The 17,933-nt window shown below is 34.6% G+C and overlaps 1 protein-coding gene across 1 annotated transcript; it reads right to left on the reverse strand.

Moving 5' to 3' along the window:
• Window positions 1-4,389: 4,389 nt before the first annotated feature.
• Window positions 4,390-16,609, reverse strand: ndufa5 (NADH:ubiquinone oxidoreductase subunit A5). The gene is made up of 5 exons (XM_028812609.2): window positions 16,462-16,609; window positions 10,144-10,188; window positions 9,529-9,645; window positions 5,190-5,255; window positions 4,390-4,649 (listed from the first exon to the last, which is right to left on the reverse strand). The coding sequence occupies exons 1-5, from the start codon at window positions 16,480-16,482 to the stop codon at window positions 4,548-4,550; spliced, it is 351 nt and encodes a 116-aa protein (XP_028668442.1). The 5' UTR covers window positions 16,483-16,609; the 3' UTR covers window positions 4,390-4,547.
• Window positions 16,610-17,933: the final 1,324 nt, after the last annotated feature.

Consider the following 17,933-nt stretch of genomic DNA (forward strand, 5'->3'; position numbering starts at 1 on the left):
ATCAGAAACTTGGACTTCTTCGGGCTCATTGGTGTCACCCGAAGCCTTATATTCATTTGGTGCTGCATCCTTCAATGATTGCAAGTTGTGTTCTGTAGCGATTTCGGTTGTCGTTAATGTTAAATCAGGAGCCGCTTCAGATGTCTGGGTCTCCTGATCTGACATGGTTTATACTGAAAAAAAATCAAAGTATTACGATAAGTAACTGACGACCATGGTAAAAAGCAGCAGTGTTATAATACCTTGCTCTAAAGCTTTTTTTTAATTACAGCACATGTCTCGTCTTTATATGAAACCGGACGTAACATGAATGACTAGTATTTACTGCACATGCAAAATTCTACTAAACTATAAAATAGACTTTTAAGCAGGTAATTAATTGCAACACCACATTCCCAAAATATTAAAGAAATAGGAATAAAATATTAGGTCATATGTTGTACTTTTTTTCCAGACGAGTTCGCCTTCTTGGCCTGGGTTGCCTTCCTCGGCGCAGTTGTTGTCAACGGTCTCATAGCAACCGACATGTGATCGCCCTCTCAGGGGCTGGGTGCTGCTGAAATTCAAGATGATCTGCCACTAAGGTAGTGTGCTATTGACAAATCACTGCGCACGGTGATCGAATTTAATAACGTGTTATTAACTGAACTGAAAAAAATGAGCACGATCAATAATAATGCATTTTATCATTCACTCAAAGTAACTGACAAAACGTGGGGTATTACAAAACTGTAAATCTCAGGTAAATGTATTGCTAAAATCAATTCACCCATTATCAAGCTTACTTAACTTTGTTCAGTGTGGGTAAGGAGCTGGATAATTTACCTGAAACGCAGCAACTTTTATACAATGACATTAATGACCATGTAATTAATTTATTAAAATCAACACACCGTACATGGGAATACATTGTTCACAATTCCATATTTTGTGTTCAACATTTTTATCATCATCATTTCTGTCTGTCCACACGAAACAGGCCGATTTCATCGACATCTGGTATACTTACTCTTCAAGAAAATATTTAGTAGAACTTCTGTTTTTGTTGAGATATTTCAAATAGAGCGCACGGTACATATGTTTTACGTTTCAATCACAAATAATAATAAGGTAAAAAATAATTTTATTAATATTTATATATTAATATATTTTATTAATATTTATTTTATAATTTTAATAAACTTAAAAACACTGGCGAATGTTCGAAATCGTTCGTCTTAAAAACAAAGGAACATTCTGTAGGTCCCCAATTAACAAACATATTACTGTTTCAAATTTACCTTGAGAGAGGTTAGTTATTTCAACTTGTAAGTTTTCCTAGTTCACAAGTAAAATAGCCGCTGCCTACGGTTAAACAAATCCGAAATGAATACTCGTCAGGGAAACGTGGACGCCCTTCAACGTTGATTACGTTTACCGCTTATCTTTAAAAAAGAAGCTACATAATCGAATTAATTTGACACACTTCAGTATGAGTTTGGAAACTGTCTCAGCCATTACAAGTCTGTTTTGGCTCGATTTTAAAATACATAAAAGTCCAAAATATACTAATACTTATAATTACATGATTTACGGGCGCTTTTTCGCCGTACTGTATCCCTATTTTTATTTCTACTTCTCGGTGGCTCGAATTACGGTTCCGTAACATAACATGTTTTTTAAACAGTAATAGAAAAAGTGATATCTCCTGAATGATACGTCATTTGTAAAATCTCTAACTTGCTTTTTTGGAGCATCGAAGAATCAGACCGAATTTTTTTAACCGCGTATCCAGAGCAGAATCGCGGGGTAGTTGGGGCCAATTCAAACAATAATCGGGCACAAGGCAGGAACTCAACAACATGCGATGGAATCGGCCGAAGAAACGCCAATGTAATGGGGTTGAAAAGTGTGCAGGTTTGATTATGGAACTGTTCCACCTTAAGTTCCGGTGCAGTAGTACTAAGTGCTGCGCCGCCAGGCCGCACCTAAAAATGTTACTCCATTCATTAGAAAAACGAACATTCAGCATGAACTTCATACGTTATTGACGTGCTGTAGCAGCTCCATTACGAATATTACTATACAATAACCGTTCTTAACTGCATTGTCTCCATAATAGTTTATATAGTACATACAGCAACATTACATGTGTTTTTTATTTACACCAATTTTCTTCTCTCTTGCAAACTATAGTGCTGGGACAGTTAAAAAAAGAACCTTGCGGCGGTTTTATTAGTGTATAGAATGAAATATTACATAACCCAAAGTGGCTTTCACTTTTAAATTTGTTATTTTACAAAAAACCTAATGGACAATATAGTGAACCTTTTAGGAGGGGAACGTTCTTTAGATTTTTCCCTCTATTAACTCATGAAAATAAAAACAAATTTGATAGCCTGTTGCAATTAAAATAATTTAAATCTAACTTCTGCCAACTGCGTACCTTCAAAGGTTATTAAGATTGTAGACTACCCAAGTTCCACAATTGTGGTGCATACTAAGCTTACTTTTCTGAACTTGTAGCTGTAACATAACCCTTGAATGCTATTTTCATATACTTTGTAACAAGCATGATTATTTTTTATAAAAATTACAGTACAGTGTTAAGTAAAAGGAAAGAGAAACAGTGTAAAAACACAAAAAAGTGAATTTGCAGTGCACTGCAGTTATAGAAGAGAATAACATAAACCAGCAAACTACAATGCCACAAACTGCAAAACTGTCATTCAAGACCCAGGGAATGCTTGCTGCTCCTTATCATTCAGTCCAAAGGTAACAGATGGCACTGCTCTACATTTTGGAAAGGTGCTTGGCCCATCTCTTGGGACTGACTGAACCAAGCTCACTGCTGGCCATTTAAAACCTTACTCAGTCCTGAAAACACTCATTAGGATATTTGCTGCTAGCACCAAGATGTGCACCTGTCTGCAGCATGTCTTTGGAAACCACTTACTAGGCATGACATTTCCCTTGTGGCAATCACTACCTGACCTCTGGTGTCATCCATTTTCAGGACTGCTTGATTCCACAGGTGTGCTCTTGCATACTCCTAAAGTCACAAATTTAATTGCCATCATCCTGCTTCCCATATCTTCTAGTACCTTCTTTGTACTGATGCCTGTCAGCACAGGATACCTCAGTTTTCTGTGTTGATGAAAACCAATTGCCCAAAGAGGACAGCAACCTTTAAACATCACTGATGTCAACTGCTAATAAAGGAAAGATCTATAATCTTCCCACTAAACATGAAATTAATCACTGATAATCCAATACTGTACACCTTAAATAGAATTTTGGAAAATATTTTACTTAGGAAGTCATGTAAGAAAAATGCAGATTCAAAACAGATTAATTAGTGTCATGAGGGGAAAGTCAAATGAGTTGTGATCACCCAGCAAAAGTGCAGTCAAGTTGATGAAAATAAATTTTAATTACCTGGTCTGCAAGGAAAGGATTAGCACATAAAAGACTGTGCCATTTAGCTAATGAAAAGTTTACCTTATCAATTACACATTAGGATTAATTCCAAACCAGCCAAATGCCAATTTTCTTATTCAGAGCAATTTCTCTTTCAGTTTGAGAGTTCTACCTCTAATAATGCCTATTGGTATTCACTCGTGTTTCTGAATGTGTGTCATTCATACAGTAGTTGAGATGTCAATGCTAAGGTAAAAGGTAGTGTGTCTACACATCAGAGTGAACATGTTAAGTACTCTACATATTTTATCTTAATACTGTCTTTACCAGTTTACTTCAACTTCTAGCAATTCATGTAAAAGTTCCATACTAACATACAGAGTAGCTACAAAACTTGGTAAAGCTTAAAAGTAAAGCAATTTCACAATTACTAAATCAAATGCTTTGCTGCACAAAATAGAAAGAAACAAAAAAAAACAACACTATCAAAACTGTAGATCTTAAACTGGTGTAAAAATGACTTTTATTAGTGAAGATAAACCAAAACTTTTCAGCTGGTTTGAAATATATGCACATCTTTAAAAATTGATTTAAACATATTTTTGCTCACTATAAAATATAACTGTTCACATTCACCTCATATGAAAGTGAGCTGGGCAACTATTAAGCTGTTCTGAATCCTGTCATTACACTGGTCAAGTACTATAATGTGCCACTAACAGTAAATCCAATGTTAGTCCATAAAAATTTTTCAATGTCAGAAATACAGCATATTTACTACGTAGGCTATCTACTGATTTATGAAATTGAGTGTTTATCTTTTGGTTCCACTGCCCTGTACCTTATTATTTGTTTGGTTTTGTATCATTTACATCCACTTGTACAACTTAAGTGCACCATTTGTTAAAATGTCATCTCTAAATGTTTTACAATTGAAGACTGTTACTATGACAGGTGCTAAAAAGTAGTAAGTATTACTGGACTCACACATTAACACTGAAAAATATTCACATTTTTTATTAAATTTGCATACTGCAGTAAGAAATTTTACTTCACATAAATATTTTTAACAGTGTTTGTAATTACACAATGAAGTACAGGTAAAGAATGATAGTTTTTTTTTTTTTTAACTAGATTGATTTTTGTTTTTAAACTGGCCACTTCCACTGGTTTTCTGGTGCTTCTTCAATTAAAGGTTCCCAAGGTTTCCATTCAGCCATCTTTCTGGATAAAGAGAGTTCATTTTCAGCCTAAGGAAAATATATGACATTGCAGAAAAAGTTATTGTGCTTATCAATGTCAAATTTGCCTATGCATTTAGCTGGTTTCACTGCATTTCCCTACTTGATCAACTGTTTTGTTCCTCACTTTCTCTGAAATATTGTGTATGAAGGGATCAGTGTTGCCATAAATACAACCAAGTTCTCCTATCAAGTTTTCTTTTTCAAACCCTGAGTTTTGAGTTGTATTATAATGATGATATATTGTTTATTATATAGTTACTAGTTAACTTATATTAATAAGTTTTGTTTAGAGGACATTAAAATACTCCCAGGAGGTTATTTAAATTATTTTTTCTCCTTGTATGGCTACAAAATAAATATTTTTTTAATTTAAAATTATCTGAATTGAATTAGATTTTCTTTTGGGCTATAAGTGAAAATATTCCTCATCATTTATGTAACAGTAGTTTCAGACTTTCATAACCTTCATAATTCTACAATATTAGTACATATACAATTCAAATAAAAAATCAAAGCTTATTTGCAATTGAATAATAAAATTATCACCTGTTGAATAACTTCTTCTATTTGACCACAGTTGATCTTTCTTTCCAGGTTCTCAATGTTAGGTTCCTGCAGAATAAAATGACAGATTACTATTGCATTTAAAAAGATAGAACTGTTGTGGTCAAAAGAAAAAGAACATTTTCATGCCATGCATCTTCCAAGACTAACAAAATGGAGATATGACCCATAGATTCATATAGAGCCCGGATTTTAGACAAGTTTTGCCAAAAATGCCAAGTAGCATATTATTTAACATTTGCAGAAACATGTGTAACTAACAGTTAATTCTTGAAGATATTACATAAATACGATTGAGGGGTATGTTTGGTACTTTTGGAGATCAAATAATTTTTTTCACAGTCAAGGAATGCAATATTTACCCTAAAAACCTATTTTTCAAAACAAAGGTCAAAATAATAAGAAATATTAAATTGCCAATTGAAACTGCTGTCTAAAGTGAAGCATTTTTTTTATATAACTTGTGTATTCTTGCAGTTTACAAAAGGACTGTAGGATACTGGAGTTAAAACGTATCCTTAAAACGTACCTAATGCATCCACTTCGAACTGTCAAAGATTTGATTTAAAAAAACATGCCTTATGCTTTTATAAGGCATCCTTGTGATAACAGATGGGAAGACATTCAGAGATTCTTCGTCCTGTTTTCTCAGGTAAAGATAAATTTCTTGCTTGTTTGTCTGTTTGCAGCGGCCATTATGAGTGCAGTTATGGCAACCCAATACCAAACAAATCTCACTGCATTCTGTGTTGTTATTTTACAGTGTCTATTGGAGCGTGATGCATGCCAACTGGGAGCTTAGTGAAAAAGGCACATTGCAGTTTCATTGTATTTTGTACACACAACAATAAATTTGAACTGAACGTATTACACTGCGTTGTATTTTGAATAAAATCCTTACATTTAAAAAAAAAAATCATTTTTTCTGGGGGTTGGTTTGGGTATCACCCTTGGTGGTCATGTGGTGTGCAACCATTTACAGCATGTACTCCACCATTGAAACACAAAAATGCAGGTGCAGTGTACCGGTGTATGCTGCCCCAATTCAAGCCCTGGCTACATTCCTACTCAATATTCCCCCTCACTGAAGCACACACAAGCTTTAACATTCCAGCAGCAGGGGGCAGTATCTTTCTGAAGTAAAGAAAAAAGCTTCCATGAAGTGAAAAGAATATAAGCCATTATGTGGCTTTTTTCACTTATAATTGTCTAGAATAGATGTCTGCAGAACTGAGCAATTCACACCTTGGCATCAACATTAAACGTCAATAATATCGGTTGGTGATGACATTACAAGGTGAATCCAAGGCCCTGGGGCTCAAGGGTTATTGCAAAGGAAGATGAACTTAGCAAAGTGCAGTGCATAGCTAGTCTCCTTTTAAAAGTGGCTGAATCCCACAACAATCATTTGTTATTTTTTTCTGCTTTTTTTCCTTCTTAAATCAACAAGGATACACTGTTTTGCAATGTCTATAATCTCAAGATAGAAATGCATATGCAATAACATTTCTGGCTTGAAAAATTGACATATTCTGTAAGTTTTAATCACATTGGGATCCTGACACCCATTAGCTTTATTATAAAACCAAAGGGTGGGCTAGTTATTTTTTAAAAGCAAGCAAATTAATGAGGCAAACGAATATATACTATGATGGTGAACAAATAACTTTGACTTGAAAAATACCAAACACCCTTTAAGTGAAGCATTAATTATAAACAGGGGTTATAAAATAGATTTGACCAGGGCCCAAATTTTCAGACAGCAATACTGTTTAGGCTAGGCACGGCCAGGTACCAACACAGTTCACATTCACTTATTCATGTCTGGACACTTGACGGGATTTCGGCACAGTGCTAATAAATGATGATTTCATCAATGATATTTTGTATTTATTAAACAAAAAAATGTGGTTTAAAATCAATACTAAATTTAAAAATAATAAAACATTATAATATCAGCACTGTATAAAGTGGTGAATACCAAGATTATTCAGGATATTTTCATTTACAAACATTCTTTTAAGCTGCTTTTGTAACAACACATTTTTCAAATCAGGTTTGTCAGAGAATCACCTTTAATTAGTGACATTTGTTGTGAGATTTATGATTGCATCAGTATATGGAAGAAATATTAGTTGGGTAGTAACACTTACCGAAGGGTAACATTTAATAGGGCAATTCATTTTTAAGTAAAATTTTAAATGTCATAAAATCTTGATGCTTTAATGTTTCAAATGTCTCCCTTTTTTGTTTATTTCATATTTGTTCCGTCTTTAAGGCTATTTATGTAAGATCAATATTCTTCAGTTAAAGAATATTATTTCAGAATTCCTGTAAAACAGCCTTGGTCATGTTGTTTACAAGGTGCTATACATAAGTAATAAGACCTTGGTATTGCTTAGCCAGTGTATTAAACTACTGGCCTGATCATGCTTGGAGAAATTACACCTTACTGTAGATGGCATACCAGTTTCTCCTGTAATAATCAAATATATTCATCACTTTTAATTTTTACCCTAGTGAACATTACCTTGGCTTCAAAAACCCAACCTAAATTCAATGTCTGATGATTGAAGTATGCTGTTTAAACAGCGGTGGTAACTGTACATCTCAGTGAAAATGCACTTCCATTAATGCATTCAAAAGCACATCTTCACAGTGGTCTGCCTTGTGCTTCAAAGTGTTTATTAACTAAGCCACATGAATGTCTGGTCAATATGGATGCTCTGAAACACTAACTAATCAATTTTTACATGGGAATGAACATAAGGAGCAGCTCATATCATCACTTATGTAGAATAGCTACAGGCAAAGATAAGCCAGTTAGAAAATGGATGGATAACTAAACAAACAAATGTAGCCATGGCCATTACATTCAGGTTTTTTTTTTTAACCTGGGCTATGTACTGTATAATGCTGCATTAAAAACAACTGATTTTGATATCATTTGTGACTCACTTTTTCTTTTTTATTTATTTTTATTGATTTTAATAAGAAGCAAACAACATTCCACAGAATCAAGTCAAACTTGACTCACTTTTTCAAATTCATGATGCAAGTTAAAGCAATAACAGCTCACAGCTGACTGGTAAAAAACTGACATCATCTCTATCTTAAAGCAAACTCAAATTATGTATTTTTATTTCTGAAATAATTTAAAATTGGATATATAAATAAATTAATTCAAATTTAAAATAAGGTTATATAGAATTGATAAGCAGCACAATTTAATTTTATTAAGTTAAACCATATAGTAAGTGCAATACATGCAATCCTGTGCTGAAATTCAAGCACTCTATTATCAAAGCTGTTAGCTGTTATCAAACATGGAATGGATTTAAGTCCATTATGAATTCTTTCCCATGCTTTGTGAGTTTTTTTAACCTGAATAGACTACATGACCCTATCAAATTTTCTGTATGTGCCTGATTGTATAGATTCCTGACATTTAAAGATTGAACATAACTTTAATATAACTGAAGCAAATGTATTAGAAGAGGACAACCGGAGGGCCAGAGAAAAACTGCATGCGGGCCAGATTTTGCTTGCAGGCTGCCAATTGATGACTCTGGATTTATAAAGCTACAAAAAAGATGCATCTCTATCTGCATCTTAAAATCATGGCCAATGGTGCAGCAATTGTAATGTAAAACAAAACACTTAAAACTTACAGAATAGGTCCAAATCAAAGCCAGAAACATCTCTAAGTACTAACTCACATCTTGGAAGCACACATATTGGAAAAATGTGCATTCACATTGTTTTCATCCACCTTTCCATATATTTTCTAAACACACTTACATTAATTATTTATTATAAAGACATTCATGCTTGGCTTCAAATTTAATAGTGAGTTTTACAAAAATGCACATCTAAGCCTTATTTCTCCACAACGTTTTCATCTCCTGCAACTTTCTGAAGCAAGCAGTACATTTTCCAACATTAGAACAACTACTAGTGGAAAAACAACCCAATTCTTTTTTTAAAACTGCACCAGTCTGCCCATGGAAAGATGTTAAAGAAGTATAAGGAATCTTCTTACATGACCCATATCACAAATAAACAGAAGACTAGAAGAATGCTTGACTAGGTTCATGCAATTAAAATCACACAAAACACTGGAATTATGAAATTAAAGGTAAATATGTGTGTTGCTCTATACTAATGAATTAATTTTCATTAGAAGTATATTTGTACATCAAGTAATGTTTAATTTTTGAAAATTTTAAAACTGACAGAATTATAAACTACCAACATTTAACACTATAGAAACAACAAAACATACTTATAAGGCAAAATCAATGCTGTAACTACATCTTACCGATTTAACCATATCAAGACGATTGTTTACTATCTGCTCGGTGTATTTTCGATAGGCTGCATCTTTAGGAATAACCTGTAGTGATGCCAAGATTTTGGTGTAAAGTACCTTCAGACGCTATAGGAAAACAAACAAAAGTATGACATAAAGAGAAATAACACATGGCATATTCTTCAATACAAAACCATCAAAACAACTAAATTCCTTAGAAAATCAGAATTAATAGAAATTAATGCATCTCACTTTAGGAAATATTATAATTAAAATATATGCCATCAAAACATCTTCATATGACTGAACAAAATTAATTGCATTACATTTATTTCATGTTAACTTTCTAGTGATCTTTTTGGCACTGCTATCACCTGCACCACCTGCTCAAAGTCAAAAAAGTGTTCATCATTTTATGAATTGACACTGTCACTTTTGAAAGATAACTTGTTATACTGTACTGCAACATTGCAACATTATTTGTATCTGCTATTTGTAAAAATGGTAAAACTAAAACATTTACTTGAAAAATATTTATTCTTATGTATTATTATATATATATATATGGTGACATTTAATTTTAAAACTAAACATTATAACACAATAGAAATGCAATAAACTTACCTCATGGGGATTTTGGGAAATTGCAAGACCTACCAAGCCAGTTGTCTGTATATAAAAAAAATTTAAATTCTGAGTGTTTCAATTATGTTTCATGCAAAAAGCAGCATCAAAGGGAAAACTACAATAAACCTTCCAACACACTGATCAAATAAAAGTGTTATTACATTCCTCTTACATTTTAGACCAATTAACATATTCCATATTAAACATTTACAGTTTATAGTGGTTGCTAAAGACAAGATAGACTGCAAATTTTACAAAAATGTCTCTTTCCTTCAAAATATAAACAAGTGTCAGAAGAAAGGCACTATTCATTGGTCATGATTCCTGTCTTAAATTTAAGAGACTGTTCTCGAGGGAACACATTTTCCTGTCACACAAGACAATTTTTCAGAAATGGCTTATTTAACAACAGCAACTGACATCTCAATATCTAAGGTGGTGTTTCTGTTCAGAGTTTCTGGGCTCCTTCTAAATGACAGCGTGAGGAACCTGACAACAGAAGCCAATTGAGGTGGCTTGGGCATAGAGACAGGATGACTACTAGATATTAAGCATGGTCTACTGGAAGAAGAGTGAGGAGCACCCTCACAACACATTTTAGGGATTATAATTCTTGACTGTCCTGTGAACATCTGGATTCCCTTTAAGGAACTGGAAGAATACACTGGAAATCAGTATGCTTGGTCATCCCAAATTGATAACAAGTTGACCCTTATCAAGATGAGTGGAAAGCAAATTACAGTGTTGATGATAAAACAGAACATGTACTGCAGAACCCATAGGTATAAAGACAGTTGTTTATTACACAAAAGCAAAACAAGAAAAAATAAAACTAACAAGGTAGAAAAAGGTATCTATTGAATTAGGACACAAAACAAACACAAGACCTGAGGGTATTTCACAAAATAAGCTTAAAAGTTTAATCTTTACTTAATGCGCAACATACTTTTAACATCTACACTATACTTTATATACTGCATTCTTATCTTCTACCTTAAAACTGCAACTTTATCCCTCCTGGTTACTACATCATGATGCATATTGTTGTGGTGTGTACTTTAAATATTTATACAATTTCTAAAATGTTATATAATCATAACATTATGAAAACCAATCAATTCAAATCAGGACTGCAGGGGGTAGGAGCCAATCCAGACAATATCAGGTATAAGACAGGGTCAAACCCTGAAAACAGCACACAAACTCAAGACCCACTCAAGCACACATTCAGACAAGAGTAGGATATGCAAACTCCACACAGACAACAATCATGCATAGAACTGAAATCCAGGACACCAGAGCAATGAAGCAGCAGCACTAAACACTGCACCAGAGTGGATTTCGTCTCACATGCCAAAATATATGCTGATTATTTTTAACTGATTGCTATAAACTGACATCAAATTGTGAATTTCCCATTGGGATTAATAAAGTATCTATCTATCTATCTATCTATCTATCTATCTATCTATCTATCTATCTATCTATCTATCTATGTTTGTGAACTGCAAGGCACCAGCACCCTTTCCATGGATGCTTCCTGCCTTGCTTCCACTACTACCAAGATAGGTTTTGGCCTCCTCGTCATGCTGAAATAAAAGGGTTCGTAAATGTACATATTTATGCAGATACTTAAGTTGCATAACTTTAGACAGGATTTTCCTCCTTGAATCTATCATTAACAACAAAGAATCAAGTAGCCAAGAAATATGATACTTGCATAACTTTAGACAGGATTTTCCTCCTTGAATCTATCATTAACAACAAAGAATCAAGTAGCCAAGAAATATGATACACACTGGCTCTATTTATAATGTAGACAAAAGACTTAGAAAATATCTTCAAATATAATGATGTGTCCAGAAAGACAAAGATCAGAACTATACAGGCTTTTGAGAATACTATGGATAGCGAGGGAAAAAAACAAATGGACCCTTGATCAAATCAAACCTGGGCTTCCACTTGTAGCCCAAATGTTCAAACTTAAGTGATCTTATTTTGGACTTAATCAACTTTTCTAGTGAATTGTGTCTTGTCGTTTATGTTTGGCTAAAATAAAGGGAGAGGTTGAAGAGGTCAATCAGCTGCAAGATAATTTGACTCAGTCACAGCAATAATAAGTAGGCCTCAGAGTAGCCTGAAGATCCAAACAGAAGACATGACAGAGAGGGAGACTACCCAAATGGCTGTCAGGAGTCAAGATTGACTTGATGACAATTACAAAGAATAACAATGCTTGTATGCAACACCCCTTAAACAGATAAATAGAAATAAATCAGCTTTTCAAAACTTTATTTGACAAAGCAAGTGTTTTGCAAAATATCTTCTTACTACACAAAGATGCTCTGCCACTTTCATTAGTTTATAGACATATTTATTTTTGTGTGTATTTTCTGTAGTTTTTTTAACCAGTACATCTGATTGCAATTATATGTTGGTTACTGTAACAATGTAATTTCCCCTTGGGATGTGTATGGCAGTTCTTTATGTAATATTAACACAATACAAGTTACAGCAAAAGGTTCATAATCATTAAAATAAACACACTAATATCTAGCAAGGACATTTCTTAAACAAATGAACAATTTTCATTTTTATTTAATGTTAAATGACAGAATAAAACCACAAAAACAAACAACAAAAATATAACCTCCTTGGCGTTAACCCCAAGCATCTCTTGCTCTCAACTTGCTATTTAAATATGGTTAAGCCCAAGTGTCTCTTGAGTTCATCTGCACTGATTGAATATACAGTCATGACTTGGATTACAATTCCCTGACCGATGGCGTTGCACTTTAACAATGGAGCTTCCACAGAGATACAATAAATGAAACTGAATAGAGTCGAAACAATGTTGTAAGCAGTTGCATTACAATATAGATATATTTATTAATGTATTATTACTGTATTTCAATAATTATTAACTTATTTAAAGTACTATCATCCTAATGTTAGATTATGTCAGGTCAAGTGTATACCTGATGCATTATCTTAGAAAAAATGACACAAAGGTACGTCCCTGCAAGCTGCTGTTCATGAAATGCTGTGATGCAGAAGCAGTGGTTAGTATCCAAAGTCAACCCAACCAAAATGATATCTTATACAGAGGCATACCCTTGTGCTGCTGGCAACTGACTAGGCCTTTGCCATGTGCTTCGCACAGAATGCAGCACCTTGTATCCAAAGTCAGTGCAGTGAAAATGACATCAGATACAGAGGGATGTCCCTTTAATATAAGTCAACTCGTTTAATGATGAAATCACCTAACAATACACTGGTCAGAATCATATCCCGTCATTAAGAAAGACATGACTGTACAGTGTTAAGCCCAAACATCTGTCTGGAAAGGGGGGTGGGCAATGTCAGTCCCGGAGGGCCACAGTGGCTGCAGGTTTTTGTTCTAACCCAGTTTCTTAATAAGAAGTCAATTATTGTTGATGAAGCACTTATTACTGAAGTGACATTCTGATGCTTCATTTTAGTGGTCTCGCTTGTTAAGTTTTCCCATCCTTAATTGCCTTTTTCAGTCTTTAACAGCTGCACTCCGTATTTTAATGGCTCCTTATTAGCAATAAGAAGCAAATGACAAAGGAGCCAGCAGTTCCCCATCTAACTTGTTTCCATTTACACCTGTATGGATTCATTATGCACTGTTTGGTTTAATAAAACACTTAATAGAAATATGACAGACTGAAAATTATCCGTTTAAGGCTTCTAATTGTTTGGATGATATCTTTGGAAAGGAAAAAATCTACAATATAAGAACCTAACACTGCAGACTAACAAACCACAAATTTAAATAAGATTTGAGATTGGCAAGGACTGGTTTTTAATTAAGCAGTTGGAATGGAAAGGTAACCTGCAGGCCACCATGGCCCTCCATGACCAACACCGTCCACCTCAGCCACAGGATTCTGCTGACATCTAGTGGATAAAATAATATCATGCTGCAAAAAAGTCATTTCTATGCATTTTGCCCCTGTCGATATTCACGAGTGAGGTTAAGCCTTCAACCAAAACACACAATGGTTTGTAAACGAGAAATTATAAAGCTAATTTTAGAACAAACTGACACTGAACCACCAGCTGAATCAAGCAATAGTGATGGCAATGTGCCATTAATACAGATAGTGAAACTGATGTCTATGGCAACCTTCAGTGTGGCGAAAAAAGGCAAAATGACTGCAATCAAATGGAATGACAAGAAAGACGTTAGCCCCCTAAACACTGTTCACAATGCAGCAACTATCAATGTTGAGACAGGTTGGAAGCATGCACTGATTAAAGTGTGCTGACACACCCACCACTGAACATAGCACCTGGACTGGGACCTGAGTGCAGTCACATCTATAAATACCTCAGCAGCACACTGGAAAAGTGTGAGGTTTTATTATTATTATTTTTTTTTTAAGGTGGCTGCAGGGCCAGTTCTGCCATCGACCCCCAGGTTTTCCCTGTAAGTTGGAGGACCTGCGTGTAGGGCTGAATGCAGATTAATGTCATAACCTGCAGTCGCTTCCTCTTGGGTAACAGCCTTGATCAAGGGCCCAATGGACCAGAGTCACTGCTGACGTTTATGGAATGCAAACCAGTAACCTTCCGATTGCTGGCGCAGGTCCCTAGCCTCAGAGCCACCTTTGTCCAAAGGCTACATTTTCATTAAAAAATGTTTATTTAATCAAGATGCTCAAGGGACTTATCACTAAAAAATAATATACAAAGTAACTCAAGAAACAAATCCTAGCTGTCACAGCTGCTGCTTCATTGTACAGGTTAAGTCTGTCCATCAGGTGTTAGTGTCAAGGGAATTGTGGAAGTCATTAAGCTTTGTGCTGTAGCAGCCTACAGTAACACAAAGAAAGGACATTCTACCTTCTCATGCGCAAGCAACAGAAGAAACATAAGAAAAGTGAGCAAAGAAACACACTTCTACAGTCCCAACTGTGACATCAGGCTGTGCATTAGTGACTGTTTACAACAATATCACATGAAGGATGTGTACTAAACTTGCATCAGTAAAGCAGTGAACACCAAACATACTTTTCCTACTGAATTTATGTTGACATTTTGGTATTAACATGTTTCTGTTATATATAATATTACTTGTTGGAAAAAAAATCAACGTTTTTGGATTGACTTTCAAGGAGTAAACATAAAGAGGTTAAGCACTGAATGAACAACGAAAGAAAAAAATGACCTGACTTTGACGAGAGTGTAACTGTTTCAGCTTCGCTACACTACTTGTGCAATGACACTTTTATCTAATCACAGTACTAAAGTAACACACAGGTTTGGCAGTTAAAGTTTATGTTTCTATGTACTTTGTTAAGTGCATCTATTTAAAGGAAGGTGTTACTGACAAATCACAAAAGGTTGCAAGTGACAGGCTGAGACCCGTGGTTTAATGCAATTACTGTATAAAATTTGTCAGTTTAATAAAACTGGACAAATTTTAAACAACCAAAAATAATATAATCTGTCCAAAAGCCCCTGTCGCTCATGTAAACAAGTGTTGACCAAAGATGTTGATCTTTGGAGTATTATTTATGTTTAATTTCCAGTGAACTCAGAAACGAATCTTTTACAAAGTAAAATACAAGCGTACAAAAAACTTCAAACCTATATGGTTAAAACGTACATCACGGAATAATCCAACTGTCTTGCTTTTCCATCGTCTTTAAGAAAACTACTCCAAAAAGAATTGTCGACGCATTACATTTACAATAAAACGAGCCTGTAGAACTGCTCAAATTCTGCAGATTTAACATTAAACGAAAACGGCAATAAAAAAATCGTATATTTATTTATTGTAGCACTTGCTTTATTGGTAGTTTATTTCAGCTAAAAGAAATAATCCGACAAGATTTTTGCTCACAAGACTAACAACAAACCTTCAAAAAGCGTATTTTCACATTAATCTGGAGACATCTTTTAAGATTATCAGAGTACCTTTTTTATTAGTAAATTAAAGCACATGCATACTCAGATGTCGGTGTTATAAGGATAAGGTATGTACAGATTAATGTTTATTTCTTTTCTAGTCATGTTTCGCAGTACTGTCACGCGTAGTTTAAAATAACAGTTTGCAGACACAGAAGAAACTCAAACAAGCTATAGGCGAAATAAAGCGAAAACTACTGTGTTGACATTGGTTATGAAACCTCTAAAGCCGAAAAAGTGAAACAATAACAAATTTAACATATAATATTGTTCTACTGTTTCACTGTGCTCTCTTGACATTCTCTTAATATGAACAACAACAACCTTCCTTTAATCTCCTCGGACCGGTTGGCATAATGACCTCTCCTCACTTACCTTCTTTAATACACCCGCCATGTTAGTCCGCACAGAATTGTGGAACGCCAGGGAAAGCAGCAGATTGTCGAGCCGTCGAGCGCAAGACCGCAAGGCCGAGTGCCGCACCAGTAACGGACGATGACATGGTAAGCTGCCTGTCCATAAAAACCAGGAAGCAAGTGCAAAAGGTAGCAGCAGCCTGTAAGATGCTCTTGTGGAATGTTTCTGCACAATAGGTTTAAAAGTATGACATACAGTAGGTTAACACATTAGTACCAAAGATAGTCCGACAGACTCGTGGATTAGTGCAAGGTTTTTGCAGTCCAAAACGTTTTACCTGTTTCTAGTGTTTTTAATGGTAATAGCAGGTTAAAAGGACTGATTTTAAATGTATTATTCACACATTTTTCAGCAGCCATTCCTTCAGTGTCATAATGATAAACGCTGTCATCTCATCCTTAATTAATCATGTTTAAATGGTAAGTCATCGGCAACATTGAAAAGAGGAGTCCAGGATGATAACCATAATGCACTTTTCCCTCACCTTCCCCTCAATGACTGTGTTTTCTTGCCTGTTTCATCCTTTTTTTTATTTGCCAGTGTCAGATATTTTTTTCATTGGAATACTGCATTTCAGGCTAGCATCCTGGACTAGTCTTTTAAGATGGTATATTACATTATTATAATATTATATATATGTTTATTTATATATATAAATAAAAGCAGTCATGTTATAATTAAAACTGAAATGTGTGATCCAGACATTGAAATGCTGACTCAATTTGTCCACATTACCGCTGAGGGATATAAGTTACATCATTTTGGTTTATAAATTTCTTATGACTTTAACCAAGAGAACATTAGAAGTAACAAACGTCTGTCAGCATATTCTATTAGTAAACACAGCAGGCTGGACCTGCCCTGCCAAAAAGTTAATGCCTTTAAACGTTAACCTGTTCCTCAACTGGGCAAATCTGACTGACACCTACAAGTCTGTTATTAATAGGAGTAGCTCTCTTATTATTCAAGCCAGAAGTTCTTTTGTGTGTTTTGGGGGTTGTGGTTTCCTAAACTAAAAAACTTTATAGAAGCTCAAATATCACTAGCTGGTTTGGGAACAGCACACAGCACGACCTTAAGGTGTGGTCAGCTGAACATGTCACTGAGGGTACAATCACTAACATCTAGGACACCTTCACAAAGCAATGTTGGGCCAGGGCAAAGAAAATTATCAGTGATACCAGCCATCCAAACAACGGCCTCTTGTGCCTGCTGTGATAAGGAAAAGGGTACTGCTGCCTAAAGTCCAGTTCAGAAAGACTGAGGATCTGATTTTTTTATACAGTCCATCCACATCTTGAATAAGTGCCTAAAACTACATGATGTCCTATTGTTAACTCTCTTACATTAAGTTAAGTAGTTATTATGTATTATTTATCACATATTTAAAATTCTATTAATACATATCAAAATCATTAAGTATTATTGTT

This window comes from Erpetoichthys calabaricus, chromosome 1, assembly GCF_900747795.2.
Source record: "Erpetoichthys calabaricus chromosome 1, fErpCal1.3, whole genome shotgun sequence".
NCBI lineage: Eukaryota > Metazoa > Chordata > Cladistia > Polypteriformes > Polypteridae > Erpetoichthys > Erpetoichthys calabaricus.

Bases quoted from the DNA above. Each gene is read 5' to 3' on its own strand.
- ndufa5 (XM_028812609.2), bottom strand. From the start codon at position 16,482: ATGGCGGGTGTATTAAAGAAG. The intron at 9,646-10,143 runs GTAAGTTTATTG...GTTTTCCTATAG, and splicing joins TTTCCCAAAATCCCCATGAG to CGTCTGAAGGTACTTTACAC. The intron at 4,650-5,189 runs GTGATAATTTTA...TATTTTCCTTAG, and splicing joins TAGAAGAAGTTATTCAACAG to GCTGAAAATGAACTCTCTTT.